Source organism: Coccomyxa subellipsoidea (genome assembly GCF_000258705.1).
Source record: "Coccomyxa subellipsoidea C-169, whole genome shotgun sequence".
In the NCBI taxonomy this organism is placed as follows: Eukaryota; Viridiplantae; Chlorophyta; class Trebouxiophyceae; family Coccomyxaceae; genus Coccomyxa; species Coccomyxa subellipsoidea.
This window is the reverse complement of record NW_005178033.1, coordinates 902959-921359: the sequence shown is the minus strand read 5'-3', so window position 1 is coordinate 921359 and position 18401 is coordinate 902959. Positions and strand designations below refer to the sequence as shown.

Here is an 18401-nt window from a genome sequence, read left to right as displayed (position 1 = left end):
CAGTGGAGCAGAAAGAACTTTTGCTATTGGCCATGTGCATGCACGTTGAAGGATCTCGCCTCTTGACACCCCAACAAAATGGGTAATTTTACTAGTGCTTTCTTACAGTCACCATTGTCCCATACTCAAATCAGAACTACTTGCGCACTGCAATAGCTCATACAAATACAAGGAGAAAAGCCCCTTCCCGCTGCTCAGGCCTTGGCATCCGCCTTGAGCCTGCCCAGGGTCTTGAACTTCTCGTCCGAGGTCTGGAAGCGGCCGTGGCCGAACTTGGAGGATGTGTCAATGAACTTAAGCTTGATCTCCTCCAGCGCTGTCCGCGAGGTCTGCGCCACCAGCGACCGCCGCAGAGTGATGCACCGCTTCTTGGTGCCTGGCACGGCTCCCTGTGACAACAGCATGCCACTCGTCAAGCCAAAGCACCTTTGGGGTCGGACACAAACCCAATACATCTCCCACACTTTCCACTAGCAACCGTAATACCTAGCGCGCTCTCAATAATTGCCGAGGCATTCAATAGGGTAGACTGCAGCATCAGCGCCGGCCAAATTTGAAATCACTAGGATTGACTGAGACATTAGCAAGGTGACAAGGGAGGGCTGCACCTTGAGCATGATGTAGTCCTCGTTGATCATGCCATAGTGGGGGAAGCCGCCCATGGGGGTGATCTCCTTGTTGGTGACATCGTACTCGGTGGTGGCCTTGTGGCTCTCCTCGCCCTTCTTGCCGATCTTGTACACCTTCTTGTTCATCTCTGTCCGGTGGTGGAAGCCGTGCTGTCCAGCACGCGCCACTGTCCACGACACACGGGCCGGATGCCATGCGCCGATGCAGGCAACCTGCGCGCAAGCGCTCAATCTTGTCATGACCCCTCCAAACATGCATGCAGACAGCCTGCTGCAGTCATCACATTTAAACCAACAAAAAGACTCGCAGGTGGCATCTTGGAGCATCTCTGTTGCTACAATCACAGCAGTGTGACAGCAGTTGTGCATGCGTGCGGCAATTCGGTATTTCTGTGGTTACTGATTAGGTGTCAGTCAAGATCACCTTGCGCAGGCCTCTGTGGGTCTTGCGCGGGAGGCGGGTGACGCCCCAGCGAGTGACGACGCCCTCTGTTCCGCGACCCTTGGTGATGGCGATGGTGTCGATCATCTCGTTGGCCTGGAAGATGGAGTCCACAGTCACCGGCTTCTCAAAGAGCTGGTACGCAAAGTCCACCTTGTCCTCGATGCTGCCACCGTTGATCTGCCATATGCACAGTCCCAGTCAACAACAAGTGCAGGGTGCGTATTCATGAGAGACAGCACAGAATAGAAACAGAAGCAGGCCATGAGACACATCAGAACCCATTTGAGGGCGATAGCACGATGCACTTATTACATATCAGAGGGTGTACAGGCGAGCAAGGTTACAGGCTGACCTGGATCTCGGACATGTGGGCCTTCTTCTGGCCATAGCCGATCTTGGTGATCTGGGTGTGGGCCAGCACGCGGATGACAGAGCAGTTCTTCTTCAGCTGGTTCAGCTCCTCCTCGATGGTCTTCTTGCCATCCGTGTACTTCTTTGCGTACCGGTGGAAGGCCTTCTTCTTGGCCTTGAACCTGCACAGAGCCACTTGAAAATCAGACCACCTCTGCAGCAATGGACATTAACATATTGACGACATATATATGTATATGTATAATACAATATACAGAAAGCTGTGTCGCCCACAGGTGCTCATATATGCAAGGCATATCGTGCCAGTGCTTGACCAGGTACTCACCAGTTCTTGTAGAACTTCCTCTTGACCTCATTGCTGAGGTGCTCTGCCCACACTGTGTTCAACGACCTGAGGCCGGTGGCAGTTATGACGTAGCCGACAACACCCACCACGATCATAGGGGGTGTCTCAATGATGGTCACAGCCTGCGCACAGCATTTGCATCAGTCCAGAGCCCTGCAGTCTGTTGTGTTGCACGCAGGAACGATCTCAGGGGCTCACAACAGGCGCAACAGCACTAGAAATGGCTCACCTCGGCTGTTTCCTTCTTGTGCAGCTTGGAGCCTGGCTTCTCCACCTCGCGCACAATGTGTGTCATGCCTGCCTTGTAGCCCATGAAGGCAGTCAGGTGGCAAGGCTTTGACGGGTCATCTCTGGGGAAGGACTTGATCTTCCCCTTTCCACGTCTGCACCGCTTCTTGGGCAGGAAGCCCAAAGACCCGTGTCGAGGGTCTGCAACAGACAGGCAGATGTCAGTGAGCCCCAACGCTAGAATGATGCGACTTGCAGTTACGATCGTCTAGTACAGAGGAATACTGTACAGAAGAGAAACAGCACAGAAGACACAATAGATCAAATCTACGAGGAAGCTGAACTTTCATCAGAAACAACAATTCTACACCCGGCTGCAATTGGTCAGTACCCCAGCGCCGCTCCGCAATCTCCTTAAAGACTTCTTAATCATAGATATACAGCAGGGTGATGCCTAACAAAGTGCAACACAAACAGTGTTGTCCACTATCAGCAGCCGCCAAGTCCATCTAAATGAGAGCTGCTCCTTCACTCTACACGCCAACCTTCCCCAGGAAGAGATCAGTAGGGTGGAGAGACTTACGCTCGAACTTCCTGTGCGACATGATGGCCCACTTTCCCCCTTGTCTCCTACTGTCCTACTTTGTTTCCAGGAGAGCAGAGATCCGAAGGAAAGCGGCTGGCGACGCCGTTCGGAGGCGTTCCAGCGAGTTATGAGATGATTACTAATGGCTTCAACCTCCTTCGTTGTTTGCGCAGCCATTCCCTTAGAAGTGCAATTCGATCTGAAAAATATGGAAGAAGTAAAGGAGGGGAAGGAGTACAGCTTCCCCAAGGAGGAGCTGAAAATCCTTCAGTTCTGGGACGACATCGACGCCTTTCAGGAGCAGCTCAGGCGCAGCGAGGGGAAGAAGCCCTTTGTTTTCTATGACGGGCCACCATTTGCCACTGGACTGCCTCATTATGGTCATTTGTTGGCTGGGACACTGAAGGTATGGGGTGTGCCAGTGCGAGATCACGAGCGACTCCATCAGCAAGACATCGGTCCTGCTCGAACAAGCTCGATCAATCCAGCACTAAACTATGAATTTGCTGCTTGCAGGACATCGTTACCCGCTATGCAACAGCAACTGGACACTTTTGTCCCAGACGATTTGGGTAAGGCCACAGCTCTGCCCAACCTTTTGCAGATGGAAGATGTGTCATTAATAAATCCTGATTCTTGATGAAAGGTGCAACATATGATTGACTAAGTACATGATGCAGGTGGGACTGCCATGGCTTGCCAGTCGAGCACGAGATTGACAAGAAACTGGGTGAGCAGCTTGTCACAAGAACTCGCATTGATTTGAGTCTGTCGTGCTCATTGAGCTACAACGCAGGCGGTTGCGTAGTTGCTCTGAAGTTCATGCCCAAATGTGACAGGAATCAAAACTCGTGGCGATGTGCTGAAGCTGGGAATTGACAAGTACAATGAGGAATGCCGAAGCATCGTCATGCGGTGAGCATGCTTGTGCTTGCACATCTTCTTCAATTCCTGCATGATGCGAACGTTTCTGCACGAGGTCTCCTTCAGCTCAACACTATACAGCAGAGGTGTGTGACTTGACAATGGAAAGTGCAGGTACTCGAAGGAGTGGGAGAAGACTGTCAAGCGCATTGGCAGATGGATTGATTTCGAGAATGACTACAAGACACTGGATCCCACATTCATGGAGAGTGTGTGGTGGGTCTTTGGTCAGCTATTCGAGAAGAAGCTGGTCTACCGCGGGTACAAGGTAGGCATGTGCGATGACATTACATTGCCTTGCTGGTCTCCCTGACATGCCTGACAAGGCCGAAGACTTATCCTAAACGTTAGTTCTGTATGCCAGGTCATGCCGTACTCGACAGGTCTTTCAACGGCCCTGGCAAACTTTGAAGCAAACCAGAATTACAAGGACACAGTGGACCCAAGCGTCATGGTGAGCTCCCCTCTGCAAGACTTCAAAGCGCTGTAAACGCAGTCCCTCGCGACGAAGCATAGCATAACTCTGGTGATTTCTGGTTTGACAGGTGGCATTCTCACTTGACAACGATCCCGATGAGGCCTGCATGATTGCTTGGACCACTACGCCCTGGTGCGCCTCTCCTGCTGGGCTTATTGACACGTAGTGCAACATCATGCATGCACTGCCCTGCAGCTGTCTGACTCATAATATAGCGCCAAACTGTGCAAATGCACCGTTTCACGCAGTGCATCGAGGGGGAGCAGCAAACCATTCTTACTTGACTTCCATCATGCATGACATTACACATGCTGCCGGCCATCAAGGATCAAGATGTGCCCTCGGCATGTTTGCAGGACGTTGCCCAGCAACCTGGCGCTCTGTGTTAACCCTGCATTCGAGTATGTGCGGGTGCGCAACCCGGCCACCGGCAAGGTGTACATCGTGGCGGACTCTCGGCTGTCAGCGGTGCCCGGCGCCGTGCCCAAGCCCAAGAAGGAGAAGGGGAAGAAGGGTGGCAAGGGAGGCGATGCCAAAGAGGCTGATGCAGCCGAGCCCAAGGGCTGGGAGGTGAGAACAGCCCTGCTGCTTATTTACACAAGAGGGTTCCTGCATGACAGGCGCCTGGAATGATCATATTTGCTGGAGGAAATATGGCTATGACGCTTCAATTGCTATGAGGAAGGATCATATTCTTTGCTCGAGTGCTTTGACTTCATCTTAAGGGCTTTCGTCATTGATTCTGCCTTGGCACTGCGCAGGTGCTGAGCAAGATGCTGGGCAGTGAGCTGGTGGGAACAAGGTACCAGCCGCTCTTCCCATACTTTTCCAGCTTGAAAACGGACAGCAGCTTGACCAACGGCAATGCCGCGGCTTCTGGAGCCTTCAGGGTGGTTGGGGATGGCTATGTGACCGCTGACAATGGTACCGGCATTGTGCACTGCGCGCCAGCTTTTGGAGAGGACGACATGCGCGTCTGCCTGGCCAATGGTAGGGTGAATCAAAAATGCCGTTCTCTGTTTTTGAAGCTATCTTCCCCTATGTTGTGGGTCTTAATGGCCCACATGTCCATGATTTTCATTCAAGTCTAGTAGAAAGAACTCCTTCTGAGGTACTTTTTGATGGACAACAGGCATTATTGAGCTTGGAGGGGATGTGCCATGCCCTGTGGATGGAGATGGCAACTTCACAGCAGAGGTGGCAGAGTTCTCTGGAAGGTGACCACAAGTCCTAGAAGACACATAACATGCCTACAAAGTGTTGCATACTTCATCATTGCCGTTGCCTATATTAACATGCTGACTGATCTGTCTGGTCGGCTGCAGGTATGTGAAGGACGCAGACAAGGCCATCATCGCGCACCTGAAGGCTGCCGGACGAATGATTGATGTGTCCTCCTACACTCACAGCTACCCCTTCTGCTGGCGCTCCGACACCCCTCTGATCTACAAGGTGCTGCATCTCCTCGTGGGCTATTATCGGACTGGAGCAGGGAGTGCAGCCAGTATTCGTGCATGTAGAAAGAACTTCAAATCAATGCAAGTTTCAAGTGACACCATGCTGTGGTTTGGGCAGGCCGTTCCGAGTTGGTTTGTCAAGGTGACAGACTTCAGAGACAGGCTGCTGGCGGCCAATTCAAGCACCTACTGGGTGCCAAGCCATGTGAAGGACGGCCGCTTCCAGAACTGGCTCGAAAACGCACGCGACTGGTGCGTCCGTTGCTGCGCTCTCTGTGCTCACCCATGTGCCAGAAATGCACAGCCCCACCTGACAAGGTTGTGCATGTCTGGAAGAGGACCCCAGACTACCACAGATGTATTCTACTCTGATTACTTCTCTATTACAGCAAGTGAAAATAGAAGGAATATCTGACTTCAGGTGTGTGAGCCGCTCACGCTTCTGGGGCACTCCTCTGCCCATTTGGGCCAGCCAGGATATGGAGGAGCTTGTGGTGGTCAGCTCCATTGCCCAGCTGGAGGAGCTCACAGGAGAGAAGGTGACATCCAGACTGTTGACTGGCATTGACTATTGACTGGCAACTCCTGAATGGCCTCCCATTTGCATTGCCGAGAAAGAGGGCATGATGCAGATGGGGGGGCTGTGAAGATTGTGTGTCCTGACATTCTGGTTTGATTTTTGCATGCTTTGATTACTTATTTTGTGGGCAGGTGACGGACCTGCACAGGCATTTCATTGACCACCTGGAGATCCCCAGCAAGAAAGGGAAGGGCATGCTGCGGCGAGTGGACGAGGTCTTTGACTGCTGGTTCGAGTCTGGCAGCATGCCCTACGCCCAGCTGCACTACCCCTTCGAGAACAGAGAATTCTTCGAGGAGAACTTCCCAGCCGACTTTGTGGCTGAGGGTGCGTCGTTCCTACACTTATGTTCTCATTGTTGATCTGATTTATGCTCTGGGGTATGATTCTGTCAAGCATTATGCTGCTATCTTTGGTGTTGCTGCAATGTCACCAGAACTGAAAGCTTTCCAATCATCTGCATGCAGGCCAGGACCAGACCAGGGGCTGGTTCTACACGCTCATGGTGCTCTCAACCGCACTCTTTGACAAGCCGGCATTCAAAAACCTGGTTTGCAACGGGCTCGTCCTCGCCGACGATGGCAAGAAGATGAGCAAGCGGCTGAAAAATTACCCTGTGAGCCATCCTTGTGCCAATGCTCTACCACGCATGTCCTGCCAGCTCTTACGTTTGATTGCATGGCATCTCCCTGCATGTCATGCATGTCTGCCCCTTTCCTCCCTTCCTGCAATGCCACAATGTCTCTAAAGCTCTCTGCAGCCAGCAAGGTCATGCATGTGCAACTCAATGCAAGCCTGCATTTATGTACCGCGCCCAATGTACTGCTCAAGGACCTTCAGACCACCAAGCAAGGTCTGCAACGCCGCAGGACATAACCAAATGATGAGGTTGTGCTGGCGCAGGACCCTTCTGACATTCTGGAGCAGTACGGCGCAGACGCGCTGCGGCTGTATTTGGTCAACTCGCCGGTCGTGCACGCGGAGACGCTTAAGTTCAAGAAGGAGGGCGTCTTCGGCGTGGTCAAGGATGTGTTCCTGCCCTGGTACAACGCCTACCGCTTCCTTGTCCAGAACGTTCTGCGCCTGGAGGCCGAGTCTGGCGAGCGCTTCTACCCCACCCAGGTGCGCTGCACCCGCCCGGCCCAGAAGCCACCAAGCGTGGTTTTAGCTGATGCTGCATCCTTTGCTGCGGTTCTGTGCTTAGAATTGAGGTTCAATGCCATATGGGTACTTTAAGAAAACCTCGAAAGATCTTAGAAATGCATCCCTGGGTGCCATGTGCATTCGCATGCACGGGGTGGACTCTGAAGAGCGGGACGGAGCATTTGGTTCTGCCACAAAATGCATGCACTATATGATTTTTTTCATTTAAGGATCTGTTGCCATATCCAAAATTTAGTCAAGAGCTTGATTTGGCAGCAAACGTCATCCCTGCGCAGGTGGACCTGTCAGGCGCGACGAATGTGCTGGACCGCTGGATCGGCGCGGCAACACGTTCGCTGACGGCGTTCGTGCGCGAGGAGATGGGCGCGTACCGGCTGTACACAGTTGTGCCCTTCCTGGTGCAGTTCATTGAGTCACTGACCAATGTGTACGTGCGCTACAACCGCACCCGCCTCAAGGGCCGCGGCGGCGCCAGCGACTGCCAGTTCGCCCTCGCCTCCCTCTTCGACGTCCTGCTTACCGTCTCCAAGGTGCGCAGTGCAGTGCACCCCTCCTGCTCTGTACCCTTCCAGCATTTTTTGAACATATCACGCATTCCCGCTGCTCGTTGAAACCATGAGACTCGAGTGATTCAACCATGGTCTTTCATAGTTCAGAAAGCCACCGCCGCCATCTGTGGAGAAGCCTGAAGGGCTATATGTCTCTGCCGCTGTTGAGCCGAGTGAGGGGCTCTTTGCCAGGCCTCACTTGTGAATGGTGGCCTTCATTGCTCCAGCTCTTGATGGCAAGCTGGTCTGACTGCTCTCCAGCCTTTGCTCTGCATGCTGCCACATGTGGTGGCATGCGCTGAAATCTCAATCTTCAATTTCATGGGCAGGGACTAGGTTAGGCCGGTTTGGAGCAGCGTGTAGCTGGAACGATCGTGTTGAAGGCGTCCTGGTGTGCCAGGTGATGGCGCCATTCACGCCGTTCTTCTGCGAGGCGATGTACCAGAACCTGCGGAGAGCGCTGCCCGAGGACGCGCCGCAGTCCGTACACTGGTGCGACTTCCCCGAAGCCGCGCAGGCGCAGGTGCGCATCTCAGCCCCTTCACGTCATTATTTTTGCATCAACACTGTCCTCTTCTAATCCATCATGTTGAATCCAAACCTCCAGGAATTGTGCGCCCCGCAGCTGCAGCAGAGAAGCTCTGATTGGAAGTCTGCAGGCTCATTTTGGCGGGCTTCTCCTGAGCCAGGGCTGCACAGATCAGAAATGGCGTTGAGGTTGTCAGATGCATGTGGTGTCATTGCACGCATTGTGCGCCATAAACTAGAGTGGTCCGCACATATGCACTTGCTGAAAGAATTCCCAGTCTCTACTCACAGTCATCTGTGAAGTTGCTGTTGTTTTGAGGTCCCCAGCCCTCCTTTTGGAGCTTGATTTGGATTTCAGCAGGCCATACCTCTCTGGCCCCAATATATCAGGTGCTCCTCTAGATTGGGCGGACAAACCAACACAGACATGGCCTTGTGCAGGCGGGCCACGAGCACATTCTTTCCTTCTCGTCCATCATGTACAACCCTTGCAATCATCCAGCACCTGCCTGCCCCTTGGCCGCAGCAAAGCAGCTCAGGGTGGAAGTCTGCAGGCTGTGCTTTTGCTGAGCAAGGACTGCACCTGAAGCAATAATCCTGACGGCGTTGGTTGTATTGGCTTGTGCAGGCGGGCGATGAGCACATCCAGGCGAGTGTGGGGCGCATGCAGGCGGTGATAGAGCTGGGGCGAATCATCCGGGAGCAGAACGGAAGGCCCACGAGGCAGCCGTTGCCCTCGCTGGTGGTAGTCCACCCCGACGCCTCCTTCCTGGCCGACCTGGACGGCGAGCTCAAGCAGTATGTGCTTGAGGAGGTGCGTGAGAAGTTCCCTCATTATCTCTGGTGGCACAGACCTCTCTCTAGTCTCTGTATCCCTACTGGCAGCCATCTTTTGTAGAGCGCAAATTCCCTCTATCTGTAGTAGCACCTATTGACAGTGAATGCATGAGCTAGTGGCACCTATCTTTAGTAAATGCATGGCATTTCTCTATACTAGCGGCACCCAGCCTTGCAGCAGTGTGAGCATTTTTACAGGCATGAGATTTTTGGCGGGGAAATGATGGTTGCACATGTGCTGGCATGACTCATACCCACCTGGCAAGCTGCTGCGTCCATGCACCTGCAGGTGAATGTGCGGGAGCTGACGACGTGCAGTGATCCAAACCAGTATGCCACGCCATCAGCCAGGGCAGACTTCAAGGTGCTTGCTCTTGCTGCTGCTCCTGTCAGATCTTATATTACTTTTGTCCAAGGGAAAGCTCTGCAGTAGAACACCTGATGTTGGCACAAAGTGCGCGACAGCCCTGCTGATTGGATTTTGCATATGTGCGCAGGTCCTTGGCAAGCGGCTGGGCGGCAGGATGAAGGACATTGCAGACGCAGTCACAAAGATGGGACCAGAGCAGATTGCCGAGTATGAGGCCACAGGCAGCACCCAGGTCGAGTACAAGGCGAAGGGCAGCGGGGCTGTGGAGCGCGAGACCCTCCAAGCTGGCGAGCTGCAGGCAAGCCACTGAAATGCTGCTCTTCCTGACCTGGCTCTGCTCTTGCATGCCGAGCTGATCTGGCAAACGCAAGCATCACCTGGCAAGGCAACTGGGTATGCGACCTGCACCCTCTTGCGTGTGAGAGGTGGCACGCATGTCTTAGGGGATTTGTGCGAGTTTCTGCACAGGTGACATGGGACGCCAAGCAGCTGGAGGGCACATCGGAGGGGGACATGGGAACCAAGGGAGCTGGCGGTGTGCTTGCAGTGCTGGACCTGCGTGCAGACGAGGGCCTGCAGGAGGCAGGCTTTGCTCGAGAGGTGCTCTCCTTGCAGCTACCCATGCATAGAGCTCATCCTGAAGCTGCTATTGGGCCTTTGTCTTGGGGACACACAATCTCACCTTGATGGTTGTTGGTCTATATTTGGGACATGTGGCAGAGAAAAAGGGATGGAGCCTCATGGGTGCTGCAATGGCTGTGGCAGGTGGTTAACCGGGTGCAGAAGCTGCGGAAGAAGGCCGGCCTCGTGTCCACGGATGCAGTGGATGTGTTTGTGGGAGCTGCTGATTCTGCCGCACCGTCCACCTTCACCTCACTGCTCAATCGCGTGCTCGAAACCCAGGTAAGGCAGGGATGCTGCATGCTTTACCATGGCTGTTTCCAGTAAGGCCTGTAAGTTGTTAGAGGATAAGTAGAGCGCGAGAAAAATCACGGTGACTTGGCTTGCTTTGATTCGCTCGAGACAGTGATGCAGCAATGTGTGGTGCAGAGCGAGTACATCAGTGGAGTGCTGGGGCGGCCAGCACAGCCGTTGGCAGACATGCCGGCTCATGCAGTTGTCATTGCACGGGAGCAGCAGACGATTGGCGCAGATGACTCTCTGTGTGAGTTTGATGTTGTGCTAACGCCCCCCATTCTTGCTTCTTAGGCCCATCTGTGAGCCCTTGAATTTTCGCAGTCGACTGAAGACAGGCATGAAGGCAAATACTAAATAACATGATCGATGGAAAGTGTGCTTTTGCTAAAAGTACTTCGTCTGCATTCGTTTCAATTCTTACCAAGTAACAGGGCGATCCCATCTGGGATTGGGCTCATGTCTCTGGGTGCTGGGACGCGGTTCTAGCAAGACAGAGAACTCGCCCAAGACATACACCCATATCAACCGCCAAAAGTACTGGGCAGATCAATAACCCCTGAGGTTGCCACATACGGCGATGAAAAATGCCCGCTGCCATCCCTGGGTCTCTGTTGAGGCACTATCGAATCATGCAGAGCAATGTATTTTCAAATGAAACGTACTACAGGACTGAAGGCATCCTTATCCTGAACATCAGAGAACAGAGGCTCTCAAAGCATCGCTATCCATTTAAAAATGCCCCCAATTGGAAGTTCTATCGCGCCTTCAAGAGGTGCACTGGGGAGTTTGATACTCTCTGCGATAGAAAATGTGGTCCCTAGACTGGCACCTTTATGAATTTGGCTCACGCATTTGTGGACATGCAACTCATGCCATGCAGGACGACACATCGCTGGCCAGGACTCTAACTTCAGAGCACCCACACTTCAGCTCATCCCACTCGCTACATCCATAGATAATAAGGAAAACACTGCCAATCACAAGCATCAGGCTATCAAATTCATCCCCTGCGTCCGCCCCTCCTGCCTTCCCTGCCGCCAGGCCCGCCTTGCCCTCGGCTCTGCCCGCGGCCACGCCCTCGTCCGCCCCGGCCCCGGCCCCGACCTCGTCCACGCGTGCCCCCGCTGTTCTCCCCAGACTGCATAACATGCATGACCGTTTAAAGAACATCGCACAAGCACTGCCACCAGCGTTGCACACATCCTGAGCGCCCAGTAAGATGCTGACAGATAAGAGCACAAAGGCACGCTATTTGACCATTATGGTCCCTCGCGCTGCTGATTAGTTACATTTCTGCCCTCACAGGAGCCTGCTCGGAGAATCATCCTGAGACAAGACTAGGAAGCTGCTCAGAGTGTCCAGGATGCAAAGGCAGGCATTGATGCTCACCATGGATCCCCTCCCCTTGCCGAAGGCGGGGAAGAGGCGGTTGATGCACTTGAAGACAGAGAAGTCGTCCATGGAGCCGTCCGTGCGAAGTAGGAAGAAGCAGTTGCTGTCCTCAGTCTGGTGCTTGCGGACTATTATGGCCTTAACTCCACTCCCCATCTGTGTAACGTGCAGACTCAGCGCATCATTCTGTTTGGTATGCACCACGCGCAGCAAAGCCTGCCAGGCACCTCAAATGACAGTACAATGCATTGCCTTGGTAAGCAATACTGAGGGAACAGCATAAAACATTGGCCTTCGCAGAGTTGCATCCTACCTTCTTCTCAGGCTCTGGGTGACCATTCTTGAGCAGCTCCAGCACCATGTGGAATTCATACTGCAGCCAACACAGAAATTGGGGTGACAACCTTCCAAGGCACACCATAAAGAGAACACCAACAGTGGACTAGTCAATGTTGTACCTCATTCAGAGGCTGCCTCTGCGTCAGAGCATTCAGCAGGGTGCGGAAGTAGGTGGCTGCCTCCTTGCCATCCTTGAACAGCTTGTACCCAATCTTCTTTGGCTCATCTGCAGACAAATTCTCTTCCTCGTTTGCTACCTGGACAAGCAAACCAATCCTTTCATTGCCAGGGAGCATCGGCGCTTCTGAACGCGATCATCACAACAGATGTAGAAGGGATTCTCGACATCTTTCAACACAAATTGGATGCCTGCAGGCAGGTGGTTACCTTAACATCACCAGCGCCAGTCTCTGCTGCTTCTGTAGGTCCAGCTTCAGTCGCATCTGCAGCATCAGTGGGTATTGAAGGGCCTCTGTTCGTTGCTGCATCTCCTACCTCTGCACCTGTAGGTGGAATCCCTTTCATAGTCTACATACCTTTGGCACAGACGACACGGCACAGAGGCAATGTGGTCTGCAAGATCATACCTGCAGCATTCTCTGTCCTGGCTTTCTTGGAAGGTCCTGCGTCTGCAGCAAGATGAGAGTCATCAAGCAACACTGTATCACTAGCCAGCAACCAAGGCTTGACAGCACTCCAAAGCAGATTGTGCTTGCCGTTGCGGTAAAGTATTCAATGCAAATAAAATTTCTCAAAGAATTACTTGTCCCTGTACAGTACGTCATAATCCAATGAACAATGCTTACCACTAGAGCCTCCATCAGCCTGCTCTTCCTTTTCATCCCGTTGAGGTTTCTTTGCGGCGCCGTCCTGATCTTCTCCTGCGTTTCGACATGATGCTTCCAGACAATGAAACAAAGTTTGCTCAGCGAGCTCCTTCAAATTGCAAGAGACTTCCTGAACGCCAACTGCTGCCCTGCCTTGCCTAGTCTACACCTGTAAGCGAACACGGCACTGCTCACAGCCAATCTGGCCGCCATATCATACCTGCGGCATCCTCCTCTGTCCTGGCTTTCTTGGCTGGTCCTGCATCTGCACCAGATGAGAGTCGTTAGGCAAAGCTGTATCGCTAGACAGCACTCAAGGCTTGGGAGATCTTTAGTGCAGGTTGCATTTGCTATTGCAACACGGTGTCAACTCAAAGAAGAGAGATAAACTTTCAATGAACGATTCTTGTGCACACATTACGTGGCAATGAAGAATGCTCACCAGCAGAGCCACCATCGCCCAACTCTTCCTCTTCACCCCGCGCACGCTTCTTTGCGGCGCCGTCCTGATCCTCATCCGGCATGTTGAACAATGCAATCTCAAAACATATAGTATCGAACCTATAGGCAAGATTTAAAGCGATTGCTGGAAGAGAATTTTGATGCGGGCCCGCGGTCGTTGACCCTTCATAAATTCTAATTAACCCCGCTCTTGGAATGTTCATACTGTCATTTCGAGGCTCATGCCACACACCATCACGAATGCAGGAAAGATCTTTCGTGTAAAAAATGAATTATACGCTATTGATGCATCACGTCGGCCTCTGGAGATTTCAGCAGCCCGCCTGAACAAGCATCGTAGCTCTCTACTGCATTTTTCAATCTGTGGGACTGATGAGGACAGGGCACGAATTGTGATAACTTGCTTTACTCTTGCATATGTAGCTAGTAATGACTCCAATGTCAGCCATCGGCTACACATTCGATGCTTTCATGGTGCTTGTCTTCGTTGTGTTTCTACTACTAGTAGTGTTACGACCAAAGCCGGCCATTGTTCAGAAAAAGTCCCAGAGTGGGGCGCTTGACTTGAAAAATGAGCTCTATGAACCATTCGAGAGGGATGATCAGTACGGCCAACTGGGCGCAAAGCCGCAACCCCTTCTGGAGTACATGAGGCTGGCAGTGCTCTTGGTTACCGTTGCGCCCATCAAATTCGTGAGCGCATCACTATGCATGCTTTCCGTGCATCTCATGTGCAGGTAGGGCGTTGTAATCATCCCAGCTAAAAGATCCCGTGGAAGATTAAATAGCTTGATCTCAAGTGGTATTATATTTTGTGCCTGTTGATCCATACAAATCATGGTTGATCAGCCCCTTTTTTATTTTGCACAGGGCTTCTGTCATACTGCCCAAGGGATTGCAGGCTCAGACGGTTGCTTCTCTTGGCAAGGTCTTGTGCCGGCTGTGCCTGTTCTGCTGGGGCTTTGTGAAATTCACTTGGATCATTGTGGAGCCAGGGCAGCTGCCAAAGGGGGTCGAGCCAGGTGAGAAAACGACTGTATGACAGATCTTACACAGTCCTTCTGTGTACAGCATTCTGACACTAATAAATATAATTGCAATCTGACACACCCTGTGAATTGCAGCGGCAATTGTTTCAAACCACATCAGCTACCTGGACATCATTGTGCACTGCGCAAATTCTTTTCCCTCCTTTGTTGCACGCGGCAACACAAAAGATCTGCCACTGGTTGGCTTGATCAGGTGCGTGCCGTTCGGTGATGTGGTTCATTTGATCCTACTAAAGTCACAAGGCCAGAACTCCATTGCGGGATCTAATTGATCCTGACGTGTCTGGTATGTATCCACTAAAACATTGTTGTGTTTGTGTGTGTAGCAAGCACCTGCAGTGCATTTACGTCAATCGCGATTTCAAAAAGGGCAACGTTGCGGTGAGCGCCTTCTTGTATCTCTGCACTGCTATTTATGCACATGCTCGAAACTCCATTGTCTTTGAGTGTGGTGACACACTGCTGTTGCTGTGTTGAGTTGGTGTCTGCATGCGACTGTCAGGGAGTCTCAGGGCAGGTGAAGGACAGGATGGAGATGGCAGCTGCTGGACAGCTGCCTGCCTCTACTCGGCCTCTGCTTCTATTCCCAGAGGTACTCAGTGGCACTACCTCAGAGAGGAGTGCATGCAATCTTGCCGGAAAGAAGTAATGCGCTATCTTTGTGCCTGTGAGAGTACCATGCTAATGCTCTTGCCTGGTGCGGTGTCCAGGGGACGACAACGAATGGGAAGTGCCTGTTGCCCTTCAAGTCGGGGGCATTCCTGGCCGGCGCGCCGGTGCAGCCGATGATCCTGCGCTATGGCGAGGACCGTGTCTCGCCGGCCTGGGAGAGTATTGAACCCCTGTGGCACAGCATCCTCATGCTCGCCAACCCCTTCCACAGCGTCACAGCTCGCCAGGTGTGTGTGCCATCTGATCAACCGGAAATTAAAGTCTCCTTCACAGCACCACAGGCTGCTACTACTGTCACAGCCCTTACCATTGCTTCCATTGAGTAGTGAGGCAGATGCATTCCCATGCATCAAGTATATAGCTGATTGAGCAGGCTGTGCCTGGTGCAGCTGCCCATCTACTACCCCAGCGAGGAAGAGAAGGCGGATCCAAAGCTGTATGCAGCCAACGTGCGCGATCTGATGCTGCGAGAGGGCGGCTTCAAGCCGTCCGAGTCCACGCTGGCAGAGAGCAGGGCCTACATCGCCTTGATGGAGGGCAGGAAGCCCCCAGCCAACAGCCTGGCCGGCCAGGCACTGGGCATTGAGGCCAATGGAGCGAAGCCCAATGGCAAGCCTGCCAAAGATGATGCAGGCATTGCCGATGTGCCCGGGGCCTCTGGTGCGAAGAAGCTTGAGTGATGTGCATGCATCTTGGACACTGTTTGGCAGCTGTGCAAGAAGCAGGGTGGCCGTTCGCATGTCTTGAGCGATTGCGACGTTTTGGCACAGCATTGATCCACTGAGACACCCAACACAATTGTTGGGTACAGTATTCTCCTATTTATGTGCTAGCTATCATCATGCATTGGCTCACAAGCTCCCAGACATCTGATGATGATCACATTTTTACATCCAGGCAGATTTGGGCCAAAGCCGTAGCCGTGTCATGGTCGCAAGTTTGCCCTCAGTTTAAAACACAGACTTTGTTGCTGGCCGTATTAATTGCAGCGCGCAAGCTGTTATGTCAAGAGAGGGAATGGTGTGTCATTGAGGCTGATTAGAATCAGTCCAAGTCCATGGAAATGAGACAGGTCAAGGGGAGGAAGGGATGAGTGTACATGCTGTATAATATCAGAGTTCCTTCTTGCGCAGCGCCTAATACTAGTTGGCGGTGCATATTTAGGCGTGTCGTGCATCAATCTGCATTTCTGTAGAGAGTTGGAGTGAAGCTGTCTTGAAGAAGAAATATAGGCGGCTTTGTCCTAGGGCTGAACGCCCCTACTGAGGCCAGGTACTTTGAATGAGCTCTCACACATGTTACATGATGTCACATAAAGATGGTCTGCATGTCTAAGGACACCACAGAGCAACATCAAGCAAAGAGGTTTTCTCACTTATTTGTCAACAAATCAGGTCTCCCTGCGCTCTTCAGGCATTGGGCTTTGGCTCCGACTTGATAGTGGCTGTGCTGCTTGGCGGAGGTCCCTCTGTGTGGGCATCTTTGTCCCTCCTCTTTTTCTTCTTCTTCTTTTTTTCCAAGGATTCTGATCCGGGTGCAGCCGCCTCCGTCTTAATGTACGGAACAGCGTTGCTTCTGGGTACTTCCTCAGGCTCCTTCTTCACTGCTGGACCTGTGAGACATCAAAGAGTCCTGTTTATGCTCCTGAGTTCCTCATCATGTTGGCTGAGGCCTGACATCAACAATTTAGGATGGCTTCAGGTTACTTGGTAAACAAAAGGCATCTTGTGACGAGTATGAGAGAGGCAGGTGCACCTGCATCAGACGTCCGGGTAGGTCCTGCAGCCACAGCGTCATGCACGCCATTCCCATACACCTTGTGCTTCTTCTCCTTCTTTGGCCTTTCAGCGCTGCTGACAGCTGCGGCAGCAGCAACTGCGGCTGCAGGCTGTGCGGGCTTTGCGGCAGATGCAGACTTAGCGCCCTTGTGCCTCTTCATGTTGTTGGCAGGCTGTTGCTGGGCCTGAGGCGTGGCATCAGCCCTGCATGACATTCTGGAACCATCACACCACGAGCACTCCCAAGTGCTCATGTGGCCCTGAAGTATGGCAGAGACATTGATGGGGTCATTGCTCTTTCTAGCAATGAAGGATAGCACAGGCATGGCAAGGGACGCCCACCGCAGCTGTGCAGCATCAGCCTTTCTCTTCTTCTTCTTGCGGTGCTCCTCATCAGGTATCTGGGGTGCAGTGTGCCCCACTGCGCCCGTCCATGCCCCATCCAACTTCCCCGTCAAGCTGAAGAAGTCCCCTTCATTCTGCACCCTGCGACAGATCAATTGCACTTGAGCACAGCATCAGCGAGTGCCCTGATCTGCAACCAGACTTGTTTTAAGTCAAATAATAAAGATTGAAATGCTCCTTACGTATGCACAGTGAAGATGACATTTGTCCCCTCTTCGATGCGATGGCTGGTCTCCCTTCTGCTCACCCAGCTGTTATCCTGCAAACCAACAGGCAACCCTGAGATGTCAATCTTCACTTTAAGAACTTGAAAACTACTGATACTGGCTAGATCAGGTCCACAAAGCCTGCAAGAGATATGGCACAAACAGAGGCCCCACCGCAGCGCTGTGCTGGAACTCTGCTCTGATGTTCTGGTGGCCGATGGCTGCATTGAAGATGCCCAGCACCAAGAGCCCAATGTAGTCCGCCCCAATCTTGTTCACCTGGCCAGCTGCCGCAAACAAAAGCTCCCCATTATAATGCAAGCAGAACCATGAAAATATGGCGATAATTGAGATAGCAATGTCTTCAATCTTGGTGTTGGATGCCGGAATTCCGGTGAGCGCACTTATTAGCTGGCCCGGCGCAGGAGAAAATAGATCCACATTTGCCGCCACATCCACATGGAAGTAAGGAAAGTAGGGGTGGATGCGAGCCTGCATAGAACACACGTTATGATCAAAAGAATGCGCATGGCATGAATATGGTGGATGATCTCGTGGTGATGTAAGCACCTACCTGAGTGGACTCCAGGATTGGACTGGAGTACGACAGCATCACCCCATCAAGATCATGATTCCACCTGCCAGAGCAAGGCAGTCGTCAGGACGTTTGCACTACCTTACATACATCTGTCCAATTCCTCAGTCACCTGGCGTTCAACCTTCTCATCCCAGAAGCGACACATGGCATAGATATAGAAAGTTGGCCTCACTGTACAAAGAAGATGGGAGGCAGACCTGAGCAGCCACGCGTTCAGTTGCTCCTTCACCCCAGTCATTGCATCCGAACAATGGCTCGGATGC

At 52.5% G+C, this 18401-nt stretch overlaps 5 protein-coding genes across 5 annotated transcripts; 2 read left to right on the top strand and 3 right to left on the bottom strand.

The window, feature by feature from the left end:
- Positions 1–76: 76 nt before the first annotated feature.
- Positions 77–2655, bottom strand: COCSUDRAFT_66538 (ribosomal protein L3 component of cytosolic 80S ribosome and 60S large subunit). Its single transcript, XM_005646756.1, has 7 exons — positions 2604–2655; positions 2022–2221; positions 1772–1914; positions 1427–1607; positions 1054–1251; positions 609–842; positions 77–389 (listed from the first exon to the last, which is right to left on the bottom strand). The coding sequence occupies exons 1-7, from the start codon at positions 2623–2625 to the stop codon at positions 195–197; spliced, it is 1173 nt and encodes a 390-aa protein (XP_005646813.1). The 5' UTR covers positions 2626–2655; the 3' UTR covers positions 77–194.
- A 159-nt stretch (positions 2656–2814) lies between these two features.
- COCSUDRAFT_24197 (hypothetical protein) lies at positions 2815–10738 on the top strand (the record flags this gene model as incomplete). Its single annotated transcript, XM_005646755.1, has 24 exons — positions 2815–3012; positions 3123–3178; positions 3287–3336; positions 3446–3521; positions 3645–3798; positions 3895–3984; positions 4076–4140; positions 4365–4578; positions 4770–4998; positions 5141–5225; positions 5334–5460; positions 5584–5717; positions 5887–6004; positions 6177–6372; positions 6513–6661; positions 6949–7167; positions 7485–7739; positions 8158–8280; positions 8926–9099; positions 9412–9486; positions 9620–9790; positions 9961–10092; positions 10258–10395; positions 10543–10738. The coding sequence occupies 24 exons, from the start codon at positions 2815–2817 to the stop codon at positions 10699–10701; spliced, it is 3387 nt and encodes a 1128-aa protein (XP_005646812.1). The 3' UTR covers positions 10702–10738.
- A 66-nt stretch (positions 10739–10804) lies between these two features.
- Positions 10805–13518, bottom strand: COCSUDRAFT_47805 (hypothetical protein). The gene is made up of 9 exons (XM_005646754.1): positions 13411–13518; positions 13189–13233; positions 12948–13022; positions 12729–12770; positions 12529–12644; positions 12261–12398; positions 12116–12175; positions 11800–11958; positions 10805–11613 (listed from the first exon to the last, which is right to left on the bottom strand). Exons 1-9 carry the CDS (start codon positions 13490–13492, stop codon positions 11278–11280), a joined length of 1053 nt encoding a protein of 350 aa, XP_005646811.1. The 5' UTR covers positions 13493–13518; the 3' UTR covers positions 10805–11277.
- Positions 13519–13671: 153 nt separating this feature from the next.
- Positions 13672–16465, top strand: COCSUDRAFT_29562 (glycerol-3-phosphate 1-acyltransferase). Its single transcript, XM_005646753.1, has 7 exons — positions 13672–14167; positions 14301–14452; positions 14555–14672; positions 14806–14860; positions 14982–15071; positions 15190–15378; positions 15541–16465. The coding sequence occupies exons 1-7, from the start codon at positions 13860–13862 to the stop codon at positions 15829–15831; spliced, it is 1203 nt and encodes a 400-aa protein (XP_005646810.1). The 5' UTR covers positions 13672–13859; the 3' UTR covers positions 15832–16465.
- On the bottom strand, positions 16431–18376 carry COCSUDRAFT_66534 (hypothetical protein; the record flags this gene model as incomplete). Its single annotated transcript, XM_005646752.1, has 8 exons — positions 16431–16763; positions 16907–17133; positions 17272–17415; positions 17517–17593; positions 17715–17827; positions 17945–18032; positions 18115–18178; positions 18336–18376. 8 exons carry the CDS (start codon positions 18374–18376, stop codon positions 16561–16563), a joined length of 957 nt encoding a protein of 318 aa, XP_005646809.1. The 3' UTR covers positions 16431–16560.
- Positions 18377–18401: the final 25 nt, after the last annotated feature.

Excerpts from the sequence above, each read along its gene's own strand:
- COCSUDRAFT_66538 (XM_005646756.1), bottom strand. The coding sequence starts at position 2,625 with ATGTCGCACAGGAAGTTCGAGC. Across the intron at positions 2,222-2,603 it reads GTCGCACAGGAAGTTCGAGC|ACCCTCGACACGGGTCTTTG; the intron begins GTAAGTCTCTCC and ends TGTCTGTTGCAG. Across the intron at positions 1,252-1,426 it reads CCCACATGTCCGAGATCCAG|ATCAACGGTGGCAGCATCGA; the intron begins GTCAGCCTGTAA and ends TGCATATGGCAG.
- COCSUDRAFT_47805 (XM_005646754.1), bottom strand. The coding sequence starts at position 13,492 with ATGCCGGATGAGGATCAGGACGGCGCCGCAAAGAAGCGTGCGCGGGGT. Across the intron at positions 12,399-12,528 it reads CTGGCGCTGGTGATGTTAAG|GTAGCAAACGAGGAAGAGAA; the intron begins GTAACCACCTGC and ends TTGCTTGTCCAG. Across the intron at positions 11,959-12,115 it reads ACCCAGAGCCTGAGAAGAAG|ATGGGGAGTGGAGTTAAGGC; the intron begins GTAGGATGCAAC and ends CACGTTACACAG.
- COCSUDRAFT_29562 (XM_005646753.1), top strand. The coding sequence starts at position 13,860 with ATGACTCCAATGTCAGCCATCGGCTACACATTCGATGCTTTCATGGTG. Across the intron at positions 14,453-14,554 it reads GCCAAAGGGGGTCGAGCCAG|CGGCAATTGTTTCAAACCAC; the intron begins GTGAGAAAACGA and ends TGTGAATTGCAG. Across the intron at positions 15,072-15,189 it reads CTCTGCTTCTATTCCCAGAG|GGGACGACAACGAATGGGAA; the intron begins GTACTCAGTGGC and ends TGCGGTGTCCAG.